This window comes from Lepisma saccharinum, chromosome 24, assembly GCF_977018435.1.
Source record: "Lepisma saccharinum chromosome 24, izLepSacc3.1, whole genome shotgun sequence".
In the NCBI taxonomy this organism is placed as follows: Eukaryota; Metazoa; Arthropoda; class Insecta; order Zygentoma; family Lepismatidae; genus Lepisma; species Lepisma saccharinum.
The window spans coordinates 52,810,444-52,823,473 of record NC_139252.1 but is presented as its reverse complement, the minus strand read 5'-3'; the positions used below and the strand labels follow the sequence as shown (position 1 = coordinate 52,823,473).

At 38.0% G+C, this 13,030-nt stretch overlaps 1 protein-coding gene across 2 annotated transcripts in view; it reads right to left on the bottom strand.

The window, feature by feature from the left end:
* Positions 1 to 13,030, bottom strand: part of LOC145978235 (sodium-independent sulfate anion transporter-like) — a 105,792-nt gene that overhangs the window by 18,491 nt on the left and 74,271 nt on the right. For both annotated transcript variants that reach the window (XM_083110713.1, XM_083110712.1), the window contains exons 8-11: positions 12,490 to 12,630; positions 9,355 to 9,500; positions 7,113 to 7,286; positions 1,025 to 1,178 (exon numbers count right to left, since the gene is read on the bottom strand). In XM_083110713.1, coding sequence (XP_082966839.1) covers positions 1,025 to 1,178; positions 7,113 to 7,286; positions 9,355 to 9,500; positions 12,490 to 12,630 — 615 coding nt within the window. The remainder of the gene's footprint in view (positions 1 to 1,024; positions 1,179 to 7,112; positions 7,287 to 9,354; positions 9,501 to 12,489; positions 12,631 to 13,030) is intronic.

The window sequence follows — 13,030 nt, the reverse complement described above, 5'->3', positions numbered from 1 at the left end:
CCCCAGGAGAGTGACTCGGAAATGAGTGAAATCAGTGACACGGAGACCGAGGAAGACGACGAGAGCAGTGATGAATACATAAATACCTTCAAGCTTCTTTCAGGTATGGGTTTCTCGTATATGGTTCACTGATATGATATTATAATCCTGTGTAAAAATATTCACTATATTATTTCACTGTACTCATATATACTGTGCATGCATTATCAAAATAATGGACATATTGCGAATTTTCTGCCCTTCCCTTGCGCTGGCAGTTAGTTGGCAATGGCGCAGTAGCACTGGCTGGGTATTGGCCGAACTCATGTTCCTTCTAAAAGCATGTGCCGTATAGTTTCCCACACAGTGGCTGCAAGCAGAGAGTCTGGTGCTTGCCAACGGGCTGCTGAGAGAGTTTGCGGCCTTAAAATTTTGCGAAATCGAAGGCAATAGAAACTAAATAAGGCACCCAACATTAAGTACATTAAATAATATTTTAATAGCACAAGCAGAGCTTGCATTGCTTGTACTATATATTGCCTGTCGTACAGATTCCACAGATACCGATTGATCAATTAAGTTAAATCAATCCAATAGTATATGTAGAATCGTTATTAGTATTATTTCAAAGTTATATCGACACAGCCCTACTGTAAATAGAACATGTTTCAGCAAACACAGTCCTCCTCAAGTAGCCGAGCGGGTTAAGGCGTTCACTCGTCTGAAGATCGTTCGCTGCAGGATGGCGTAGGTTCGAATCCGGCTCTGGTCAGAATTTATTCGGCCTACGTATAGGGCCGGTGGCAACCCACCATCGTGAGGAAATTGGGGAGCTTCGAATGAGTAAGCGTTATCCGGTCCCGGAAACCTGCTATAACGGCTGGGGATACGTCGGGCTGACCCCCCCAACTATTCCAATAATGGTTACAGATCACCACGCTTAGAGGTGACGAAGGAAAGCGTGGGAGGGAGACCGGCAGTCGGTAGGTAAGCCAAGGCCGTTCAGGGCTGTTGCGAAAAGGATTATTATTCAGCAAACACAAACCACTGAGTAGATTATCCAATTCGTCGTCACTGCAGAAGTGGACGAACTCTTCTAAGCTGGCTCCCTTGAAGACCGCAACCACATCAGGCCTCGGGCTGTAGAAATAGATGGGCTGCTTTCTGGCATGGAAGTCCTCTATTAAGGCAGCAATGCCCTGCAAATATTAAAAAGAGCATAAATTGAGGGAAACATCTGCACTAACTCCAAGAAACAGCTTATGCTACTGTAACGTAGTGAAAAGTTATGTGGAAACTGGATCTTAGAGCATTGGCACACGCTGCCAATCACCAAACTGTCAAGTGAGCATCTAAACTTCCCAAAATTTCTGCAACTTTAGGTCTTTATATAACTTTATAATGTCAGTCCCAGTTCATAGCTCTGAGACACCTTTGAACATGAACACACTTGTGCCATCTTTATGTAACAGAGGGAAATAATTTGGCTGACCTGGTTGAATAGTTACTAAAAGGTAGGGATGGACTGATATCAGATTTTGGCTGATACCAATAAAGAACCAATATAAAATTTACCAATACTGATAACTGATATTAAACTGATACAATATAAAACTATAAAATGGTCCTTCAAGAACCTGAATGGTTCATTGACCTGCTTCATAAATGTACGAAGGTAAGTCAAAAATTATATGCACTTTTGCCCTAATTTTCCTCACCCTGGCAACACTGCCTTCAGTGCCCGTGTGCTAAAAGGTAGTACCTTTGTGGTCATGTAGCCGAGGTTTGATCTCAATCGCTCCATTTTCTTTCTTTTGTTGCAGAGTAAATATGGCCGCTCCACTGGCAGTGTGCATCAAGGAAAAGCAATGATCAGGATCCGATTTCTCTGGTCTGAAGATGTGTCAGGGGTTGAAATTCATCACAGCCTTTCAGTACACTACAGGGACAGCGCTTTACCATGTACAATTGTGCATAAGTTGATCGAGAGGTTTAAAAATGGCTGGAGAAGCGTGAAACACGAAGCGTAGGATGCCCATCAACCTCCACCACTGATGGGAAGATTCAACAAGCTTGAGAGAAGATTCTGATGAACCGATGGTTGGTCACCCATCATGCAAAGAGAGTATTCTGACATCATTAGATGTACTGAAAGCCTGCGATGAATTTCAGTCCCTGACACACCTTCAGTCTAGAGAAATCGATCACTGTACACTGCCAGTGGAGCAGCCATGTTTAATCTGTAACAAAAGATAGAAAAATGGAGCGATAAAGATCAAACCTCGGCCACATGACCACAAAAGTACCACCTTATAGCACCCAAGCGCTGAAGGCAGTGTGGCCAACCTGAGAAAAGTTGTGGCAAAAGTGTAGATAACTTTTGACTTCCCCTCGTATGTTACACAATGATTGCAATGCAAAAGAAGCTCCATGTTTAGACATTTACTGAAAAGAAAAAAAATAGGACATGCAGATTACACCAGAAAAATAACAAAATGGAAGAACATTGCACTAAATGATAGGCTATTTATAGATATATTGAATTGGTAAAAATATCTGTAATCCATCCCATTCATATTAAAAAGTGTTAAAACTTGCTGAACTTTTGAGAATATGTATGTTCTTAAAGGTACGCATTAAAACTTTTTATGGATGCAACACAATCTAACACTTATTTTTAGTGGTTTTTATTTTATTTTATAAATAAAATTTCCCAGAACTTTCTCAAGCTACACCTAGATTTACATGCAACATCACAACCTCACATGGCTTGTCACTCTACGCTTCTAAGGAATGAATAACTGTGTCCTTATTTCCTCCTAGGTGGTTTTTCCATCTTGCAGGTGTCATAGCTGGCTATTTCTGCCCCTCCCCTCCATCCTGTAACCTACTCTTTCTTCCCCCCCTCCTTCTGGGGGCACTGACTCATCTGGCAAACTGAAATCTTCCATTTTTGTGCAAAAAATTGAAGGTGGCTCAGGAAACTTAACCAACTTACTTTCCACATGCTTTTTTATCAGTTCCACCCATTTCATTTCTATTTCCGCTTCGTTTTTGTTCATTTTCTCTCCCCTATTTACATATATGTGCTTTGTCTCTGACACTTTTCTGTACATTTCATTTTCCCTCTTCTTCATTTGTACATTCTTAATCTTGTGGCCATTTGTCAACATATGCTCACTCAATGATGTTCCTGGATCTTCCTCTTCAATGTCTCTCCTGTGCCCTTTAATTCTCTTGTTGATGCTCCTCCCTGTCTCTCCTATGTATTTGCCTGTACATCCACCATGTTCTACTTCAAATACCCCTGCCGTTGCCACTTCATCACACTCCTTCTCTCCTTCATATTAATTAAACCATTTCTAGATGCTCTTTGAGAAGGAAAACAAAGATCAAGATTTGATCCCTGATTGAGCCACCATTTTCGTCAAGTTACTGGGAAACATTTAGTTCAATCTTTCATTATTCTGAGTTAACTTGAGCAGACACCTATGCTCAAGATTTATTATCGCAAATACTATCACATAAATATGCTAGTATGATCCCAATTACCACTTTGCTTTCTATGGTACACAGTGCGGCAATTTGAAATTGGGACTGATTTTTCTCGGTAGATGACACCACTGTACAATCATTCTGTGGTGCGAACAAGTAAGGGATATCTCACGAACAATCAATGCAGAGCTCATTGACCTTGAGCAACATTGCCGCTTGTGGTGTTGTTGAATGTGAGCATGTGTCGTGAAAGTGCGTCGTGATTTCAACATGGAACAAAGAGCAAATATCAAGTTTTTTTGTGAACTTTGGTAAAACTGCTACGGAAATGTTTCACATGTTGCAGCAAGTCTATAGGGACACTTGTTTATTTCGTGCGCATGTATTTCAATAGCACAGGCGTTTGAATGAAGGACTGGAGTCAATTGATGAGGACAAGCATCTGGGTGCAGCAAGCACGGTGAGAACACTGTGTGGATACAGGAGGGTTGTACTTTGAATGATCCAAAGTTAGTAACTTTCTATGAAGACTTGTTTATTCTTTAAAGCACCAATCCCAATTTCAAATTGCCACACTGTGTATATATATGCACGTGCATTTTTGTAGACAACTGAATAACCTCACATAAAGTTCTCAGCACTTCCAATTTTTAATAAAAATTAAAACAGGTTATTCAATCCACACAAAAATTAATCTGTAGAAAGATGTCTTTTTGGTAAATCAAGTTTCAAAATTTAATCTCAAGATAATTACATTGTTGTAAGTTCAAAAATGATTATGAAGCTTTGTGTTTTTCACCACACAATTATACAGTCTTGATAATCCGAAGTTCCAAAATCCAAGCTTTCTTCTCATAAGTGGATTTGAGGATGGAAATTCTGCAATGCTCTGAAGCAGAAGAGACTTGATCATTTCTTTATAGTGCAAGTTCAATATTGTTTGACTATTTTTGCTAGCATCACTGTTACTTTTGTACTAAACACTGTAATTCACCATACTAATGTATATCCCATTTTTCACATACTGTAGTTTTTTTATGTTGTTTTTCTTTAGCCTCTTTGATTTTCTCTAGTTTATTCCATGTTTTTTTGTAATTCATGGTAGATTCGGTATCGTCCACCTCCAATTACCGATATGCTACTGTAGTTACATTCATAATCATAACATTCTCTTTGCATTGTCTAAAATACATAGAAGTATACTACGTATCATATGATTTCTGGTTTCATAATGTTTCACAACATAAAACATTTAATAGTTTTTCTTGTATGTACACATTGCTTGCATTGTAGAATTATTTTCCTGTAGTTTACGGTTATTACAAGCATAAGAAACGGATTCTTTTTGTTGAAAAAATTGCTAACCATTGTTATAACTATCATTAGTCAAAATGAAAATAAATGTCTGATGAAAGGAACGTGTGTTCTCGTGAAACGTCACAATGAAAAACTGTTTTCTTATGCTCGTAATAACCGTAAACTACAGGAAAATAAAACATTTACATGTAACATTACAATTATTGTAATGTTTTTTTTTACTTTGTTAACTGCTTACTTTATGTAATTATTTTTGTTGAAAAATATTAAAAAATATTTATATTATGAAAACACAATAATAATATCAAATAAAAGGTCACTACTTACAATGTTGTGAGTCTCCTTTGAAACTGCTACGTTTCAGAGATACAACCGCCTCCTTCTTCAGGCAATTTTAGGCATGTGTCAGTACCATGCCACGTCAAGTTTATCTTTCAAGGAAAAGGTTTTGCAGGTTGGAATGAAGGTAGAATTTTGATAAAACTTGTTCCCATATTAAAAATTATATCCTTCCCCTTGTCATTGTTCACTGAAATGTACAAAAACAGGTTAAAACAATGCATGGGTGCATCAGCTGATGACAGCACGTTTGGCAGGGGTTTTTGATTTTATAGTTTTAATCGTTTTAACCTGTTTTTGTACATTTTAGTGAACAATGACAAGGGGAAGGATATAATTTTTAATATGGGAACAAGTTTTATCAAAATTCTACCTTCATTCCAACCTGCAAAACCTTTTCCTTGAAAGATAAACTTGACGTGGCATGGTACTGACACATGCCTAAAATTGCCGGAAGAAGGAGGCGGTTGTATCTCTGAAACGTAGCAGTTTCAAAGGAGACTCACAATATTGTAAGTAGTGACCTTTTATTTGATATTATTATTGTGTTTTCATAATATAAATATTTTTTAATATTTGTCAACTGTGAGTAATTCACAGAAAACCAATTTTGAATATTTTTGTTGTTGACTGCCAAGAGAAATCAATCATTCTACAATTACAAGAAAATTTAACGTCCCAACTCTGTAACAATAGTTACTAAGATTGTGGAGTAATTACAAAAATGTTCCCATATTATAGGTATATAACCCTTAACCCTTAGACGACCGAGCGTGTTTTCCCGGTAAACATACAAATGACTGAGGCATTTTCAGCGGGAATTTCAAATTTCCGCATGCTTTTATATAAAATTTTATATCTCTGGAACTAAGAATGCTGGAGTTACAAATGACACCTCGTTTTGTTCAGTACAGATGTGGCTATAAGCCTATGACATCAAAACAAATTTTTCCGTTATCGGGTAGAAAAAGAAGGAAGAAAATGAAGAAGAAAAACTTTTTTTTTTATGAAATCTGAAATCTGTAGGCCCCCACGTGGCAACGCCGCGACGTAAATGTGCAAAATTATTATTTTAGTGCGTTCGTTTCTTGGTAAAAGTGCCATTACAAATCCCAGAACTTAAAAAATAACGATAATAAAATTTAAAAAAAAAAAAAATTCAATGAGATTTTCGGAGGGCTGCCCCCTTCACCCCCAATATAATCCAAATGAAATTAAACTTTACTGATTGTTTATCACATACCTCAAGACTCATGCAGAACATGTATATCCAAACAAAAACAGTCACAGTATGTCCCAAAAGTCAGATACTACATGCAAAAGCATCTTTTCCACTGTAGGGGACGAATGGTCATTGGCGTAAATACCTGCTGTCCCATATAGGGACGGTCGTCTAAGGGTTAATCTTCCAACAATTGCAATGAAAAATTGTACAAAAATAAGAAGCTAATAATAATAATAATAATAATAATATAATGAAAATATTCTCTTGGGCTATCGACCAGGTGACTTGTGGAAAACATTCTAAGCTTTCGAGAGCTAACGTCACTCGCATCATTAGCTCTCGAGAGCTTGGAATCTTTTCCACAACTCACCTGGTCAATAGCCCGAGAGAATCTCTTCATCATTCATCACCAGGAAAGTTTCAAGACCTACTGAAAAAAAAATCATATCCATGCAATGTGTCCTTAGCATGGCCTATTAATGTTTAAGTGTAATTCTTTATTTTATTTATGAAGTAAAAATAAGTGCGAGAAATCATAATACCATGAAAAAGAAAAGCACTCAATAATACAAAATAATGGAGATGCTAATCAACGTTGTCCCTTAGATCCTATGTCATCAGCACTGCCAAATTTTAATTTGAGTTTTGGAATGAAAGGATGCTATTTTTCTCCAGAGTAATAGTACATATGGCAAAACTATTTCAAGCTGGAAGCAAAAAATGAAAATACTAATAAATGGAAAAGTAAGATGTATACCTTCGCAGCAGTGAAATCCGCTCCCAGGATGTATCTGCAGTCAACCACGACAGGCATGTGGCTGCAGCCTTCCTTCACCCCTGCCTTGCCGACAGTGGTTCGGATGAAATCCACTGCTGGAAAGTAGAGGCTGTTGCCCGGGGTCACCATCAAGAATTCATGCCCCGATATAGTCTGCAAGAGTACATAAATTGTAAATAACTCACAATTAAGGAAAACGAACCAAAATTTTGAACAATACTTGTAGACTGAATGAAAATTTACATAATGACTTTTGAACTTCACAAACATGGAACAAATCGTAAGAGAAATGTTCTGCTGCACGGGAATGTTGATTGAGTCATGATGTTTCATTGTGGCTATTCTTTGGCCCATCATTTAACCTTTATTATTTACTTACAATATTCTCATTAACTTTTAAAAGAAAAGTACGATAGTACTAAAGTTACTTTTTTTTAAAAAAAAAAAAAAAGTTTGCCACAGTTAATTTTAAGTCTACTTTAGTTAATTACAACTGGACCTACAGTTTAATTAAAGTGGTAGAATCCAAAGCACTGTTTTGTGGCTCCATCAGGAATCCAACCCAGTACTCTTTACTTGCAATGAACAGGTGAAAATCACTAAACCAATGCATGGCTGAAAAGTGAACTTTATCATTTTAACTTCACTCAACATCAAGTTTAAAAACGTTTCAATTAAGATTTAGGTTTCCAATTTCCCCGAGAAAAAGGTAAGTTCAGCTTCAAAGTTACCAAGAGGAGTGGTAGCTTTCATCGAAACCATCTTAAAGGTGTTCTGTTGGGTCTGTGATGTAATTTTGTGCAGACTTTTAATCTTCCAAACTGTTTATAATTCCTGTTGGGAAATGAGGAAAGTGTTTTAGCTACTTTTTTTTAGCTTTTTAACCCATCCGCATACCATTTAAATGCCAATTTTTTTGCAATGAAATACCATTTAAATTTGGCTATCTCCCGTGAAGGTTGCACAGCAAGCCAAGATGTCACATATTGTGAATACTATCCAAGCAATTTACGTGAAAATTTTATATATTGAAGTGGAAGTATAGTAATAAGTATGCACATATGCAGTTTACTTGAAAGATAATTATAAACTCACCTAATAATTTTGATCACACACATCTTTGCATTCCATTTCCATTCCTCAACCTTTTATATTTTTCCTGCCACAGCCACCTCTTCTTCACTTTCACTACATTCTTCAATTTCAATAACACAAAATGAACCCCCTGTTTTCATCTGCACTTCCAAAATCCACATTATCCTCTTCATCGCTATCGAAAAGCAACTTTTCAATCGCAGAATCTTCTACAACATTCTTATGCAACATGTAACAAATGAAGGTTTGTTTACATGAGAAATTACTGAACAAAACACGCTTGAAATGGTATGAAAAACTTAGCAGCACAAACATACATGTCATAGATTTGAAAGATCATACAACCTCTGCCATTTATTGAATGAAAAAGAAACTACGTGATGAAAATTGGGAACCCGTCGATTCGACGACTAGGTAAGCGGATGGGTTAAGAAGAGCTGGTCTCTTTCAATGTCTATGAGGAAGTTTTTATTGTATTCTTATCTTTTTAATGTGTTGTTTTTGTCCTGTGCAGGCCCCTTTATAACCTTGGAGTTTTATCTTTTCCTAAGGGGCTCTTTACACCCCTTTCAAACTTTTAAATAAGAATTTTAGATACAGGCTTTCTCCCAGCATACATTGAGGGGTGCAAAATGAATAAAAACATTGATAAAACCTTATTTCCACCCCCCTCTGCCCTCAAAAAATTATATTCTCCTATCGCAAACAAGTATGAAAATTGAGTTTTATAGTATTGTAATTTCCGAATAGAGGAAACTTCTCAATAACGGACATTTTTACATTTGTAATTGATGTCCTTTACAGAGAAGTTCCACTGTATGTATATGGGTTGTTGACCAAATATTACATTGCAAAGCACTAACAACACATTCTGAATGTTATAAGATCATGTCTTGGTGTGAGTGGTCCTCAGTTCGTTCTCCAATAGAAGCCACAAAATTTCAGTGTTGATCCCAGCACTATGCAGGCAAATCATAGTTACTCAAATGAAAGAGTAGCAGAATTTGAAGTGGAAAGTCAATTACAGCAGCGAAGGTATGCTTTGAACCATGTATTGACCAAAGGCATGTTTCTAGTAATGTGCGCACAATTTGTATCTGCATTTTACACTGATCCATGAACTTACTAGTGCCCTTTCCACATGAATTTTGGGTCTTGCTGATGGATACAGAAGGAATCCCATGTTGACCGCAACTCCAGCGAGAATTCCGTACTCCACTCCCACAAACAAACACACGATGAACGTCACGAATGCTGGCACAAGATCCTTCTCTGAAACATAATTTCAGAAATTGTTATGTAACTTTAACTGTAAATGTACGAGTCAAGAGTTTATTAGTATTGTTACGTATGTACCAACTTCTGAGAAAATGCATCTCAACTCAATGGCTTTTTTTATAATTTTATACAAAAATAATATATGTTACAACTAGTGTTGGGCGACGTATCATCCAGACGATATATCGCAATATTGAAAAAATATCGTCCAGGGCGATATCAACTAGACAATACATCGTCACGATATTTGGTGATATATATTGTGTCTGCGATATATCATCATGATATTTTAGTGATATATATCGTATCAGCGATATATTGTCACAATAATTGGCAATATATATCATGTTGGTTATATATCATCACAATATTTTAGCAAAATATTGTGTCAGCGATTTATTATCATGATATTTGGTGATATATATAGTGAAGACAAAATTTCGCCAATATCACAATACGGTAAAAAAAATGTATCATCTGTGATGATATTTTCTTGACGATATATCGTGATATCAAATGTCCGATATCGTCCATCACTAGTTACAACCCATTACATGGACCAATACTGAATTTTTTTTGTAACATCAATATGAAAATGAGGAATATGAAATTTTTAGTGTCCCATATTATTTATATCTAGACTGTGAATAAAATATATGGGAGAAATAAGCTCACCGGACAAAAAATTAGTCACCCCATGAGAAATCACATTAATACAGTGTAACTCCGCCTCTGGCCTTGATAACTGCCTGGATTCGGTTAAGAAGGGAGTCCACAAGGTTCTGCAGATACGTCACATCCAGTTTAAGCCACTCTCTGAGGATTAGATCATGCAAATCCACCAAATTTCGAGGATGCTGATTTCGCCGTTTAACCCACTGTTCCAAAAGGTCCCACAGATTTTCAATGCGGTTGAAGTCAGGTGATTTTGCAGGCCAGTCGAGATGTGATAGTGTGAGTGAGTGTTCATCAAACCAGTCACAAACACTTCCAGCCCTGTGCACTTTGCTGTTGTCATCTTGAAAAATGGGGCGGTCAAGAGCATACTCATCATGAAGATGTTGGCTAAAGGGCAACACCTGATCACCGAGAATGTTCAAATAAACATGCTGGTTCATGTTAGTGGACACCTCAATGAGGGGGCTCAATCCACGGTACGAAAAACACACCCAAAACATCACAGACCCACCTCCGGCTTGAACCTGACCTTCCACATATCGAGGATGAAATGCTTCATGTGGCCTTCTGTGCACTCGACGCCGTGCGTCATTTGAATAAAGGCAAAAACGTGATTCGTCGGACCAAATCACACGCCGCCAGTCAGCTACTGTCCACATTCGGTGATTTCTGGCCCATTGAAGACGTGCAACTTTATGTGCCTGTGAGAGCAATGGCCTCTTGCAGGGTACCCGACTCCAAATTTGCATTGCATGCAGTTCCCGTCTCAATGTTCTCTTGCAAACAGGTTGAGATGGACCTTCATTAACGGACTGCAGCAATTCTTGTCGGGTTTGGAAGCCTTGAAACTCTTCTCCGGTCCCTCTCAGTTAGGATCTTTTTCCGACCACAATTCTGGCATCGTGATTCATGGCCACACATGTTACACCACTGCTTGTAGACACCTTGAACAGTCCGCTGCGAAACATCAACAAATCGGGCAACTTCGCTCACCGTATGGCCATGGGCACGGCCAAACACGATTGCCCCTTTTTGCCACTCTGTCACATCCTTGCATTTCCCCATCTTGACGCACAAATACCGCTTGTAGCACTAATGTCTCACTCAACGTTACTGCCTTATGATTCCGTAGAGGCAGTGCGTGTGCAGTTGTCCACGTAACTAGACCGCTGCGCCTTCTGTATCTGTTTAATGACTCCCCCGTGGTTCCACGTTAGGGTGACTAATTTTTTGTCCAGTGAGCTTAGAATGTCAATACAGGAGCTGGAAGGATACTAAAAATAGCTCTAATACGGGAGTTCCTCAGAAATATATGCAATAAATACACGTAACTGAATTACTAACTTTGTCCAAAATCATTAATTAATAGAACCATTAAAAGTAAGTCTCGCAAATGAAGTTAGAAATTCGATTATGCGTATTGATAAAACTATTGACAAAGTCAATAAATGTAAGTTAACGTCAATCAGCAGTTATTAAGTTTAAAAATGCAATCACCTTCCTCCTTGAAATCTAGAAGTAAGCAATTATGAATAAAATGATCTCCCCCTTCCTTGACTAAGTCTCAAAGTAATAACACAAATATTCAACACATCTAGAGAACAACAACTAAAAAAAATAACCCCCAAAAGTGCATTTTTAATTTAATATTGTTATTTTGTTCATGCATGAGGCATATTCACAGCCCAGACAATTGTTGTTGTTGTTGAGTTGGTGTTTGAAGTCCACTTTATGCACAGTATGGCTAATCGGGACTGGACCAACAGTTTAAAGTGGGATCCGAACCACTTGTGCCTCCACTGGGTATCAAACCCGGGACCCCTTGATTACAAGGCAACGACGCTATCACTGCGTCATGGGGGAGGCCAGCCCAGACAATTCTAGGAATTCCTAGTTGGTAGAAACCTTGCTATTCCCCTTCCAAGAGAACACTAGTCACAAACTGTACACACATCCTCCTAGGATAGGCCTCCCCGATGGCGCAGTGGTAGCGTAGTCGCCTTGTATTCAAGGGGTCCCGGGTTCGATACCCGGTGGAGGCACATAGTGTTTCGGATCCCACTTTAAACTGTAGGTCCGGTCCCGATTAGCCTTACTGTGCATAAAGTGGACTTAAAACACCAATTCAATGAATCTAAACCTTCTAGGATAGGAATCTGGTGCACAGCTGAACACAATTAGTGATTGCATCAGCACCCTACAGATAGCAAACGCACAGCATGGAAACTTACGAAATGACCCTCATACTATGGACTCAAGCAAAAAGACAAACAAAAAAGGAAAGGAAGATTTTCACAATACTTACTGCTTGACTTCCACATGGGTTTCACCACCTCATATTCAATCATGAAGATCACAGCACAAATGATGACTGCCGACAGCGATGCTTTCGGTATAAAGTAAAAGTACGGTGTCAGCAGGCTCAATGCCAGAAGAATCAGGATACCTGTATGAGGAGGAGAAAACACAATTTCACTATAGCAGCAATCAGATGGTTAAGGCAGTGCAAGAACTAACTTGTAAGGAAAATGGCAGAAAAAACTGGCACATAATTTATGGAATGGTAGGAAGGTCAAAAATTAAAGCACACATGTTATATCTTCAGTTAATATTGTGATCCTTATACAGCACCAGTCTATTTTCATATCTACAAAGGCCATCCTGAAATTAATGCCTCCACTTAAATAACTTCTCATATTGTTATTGGATTGCAACGAAAGCTCAAAACGTTTGTGTGAAAATAGAAAAACATGTGCTGGGTACCTATTAAGGCTATTCAAAATACTGTCCGTTGCTTTCGATACATTTCTGCCACTGTTTAACCTAATCCGCTCTGGAAAAAAGTC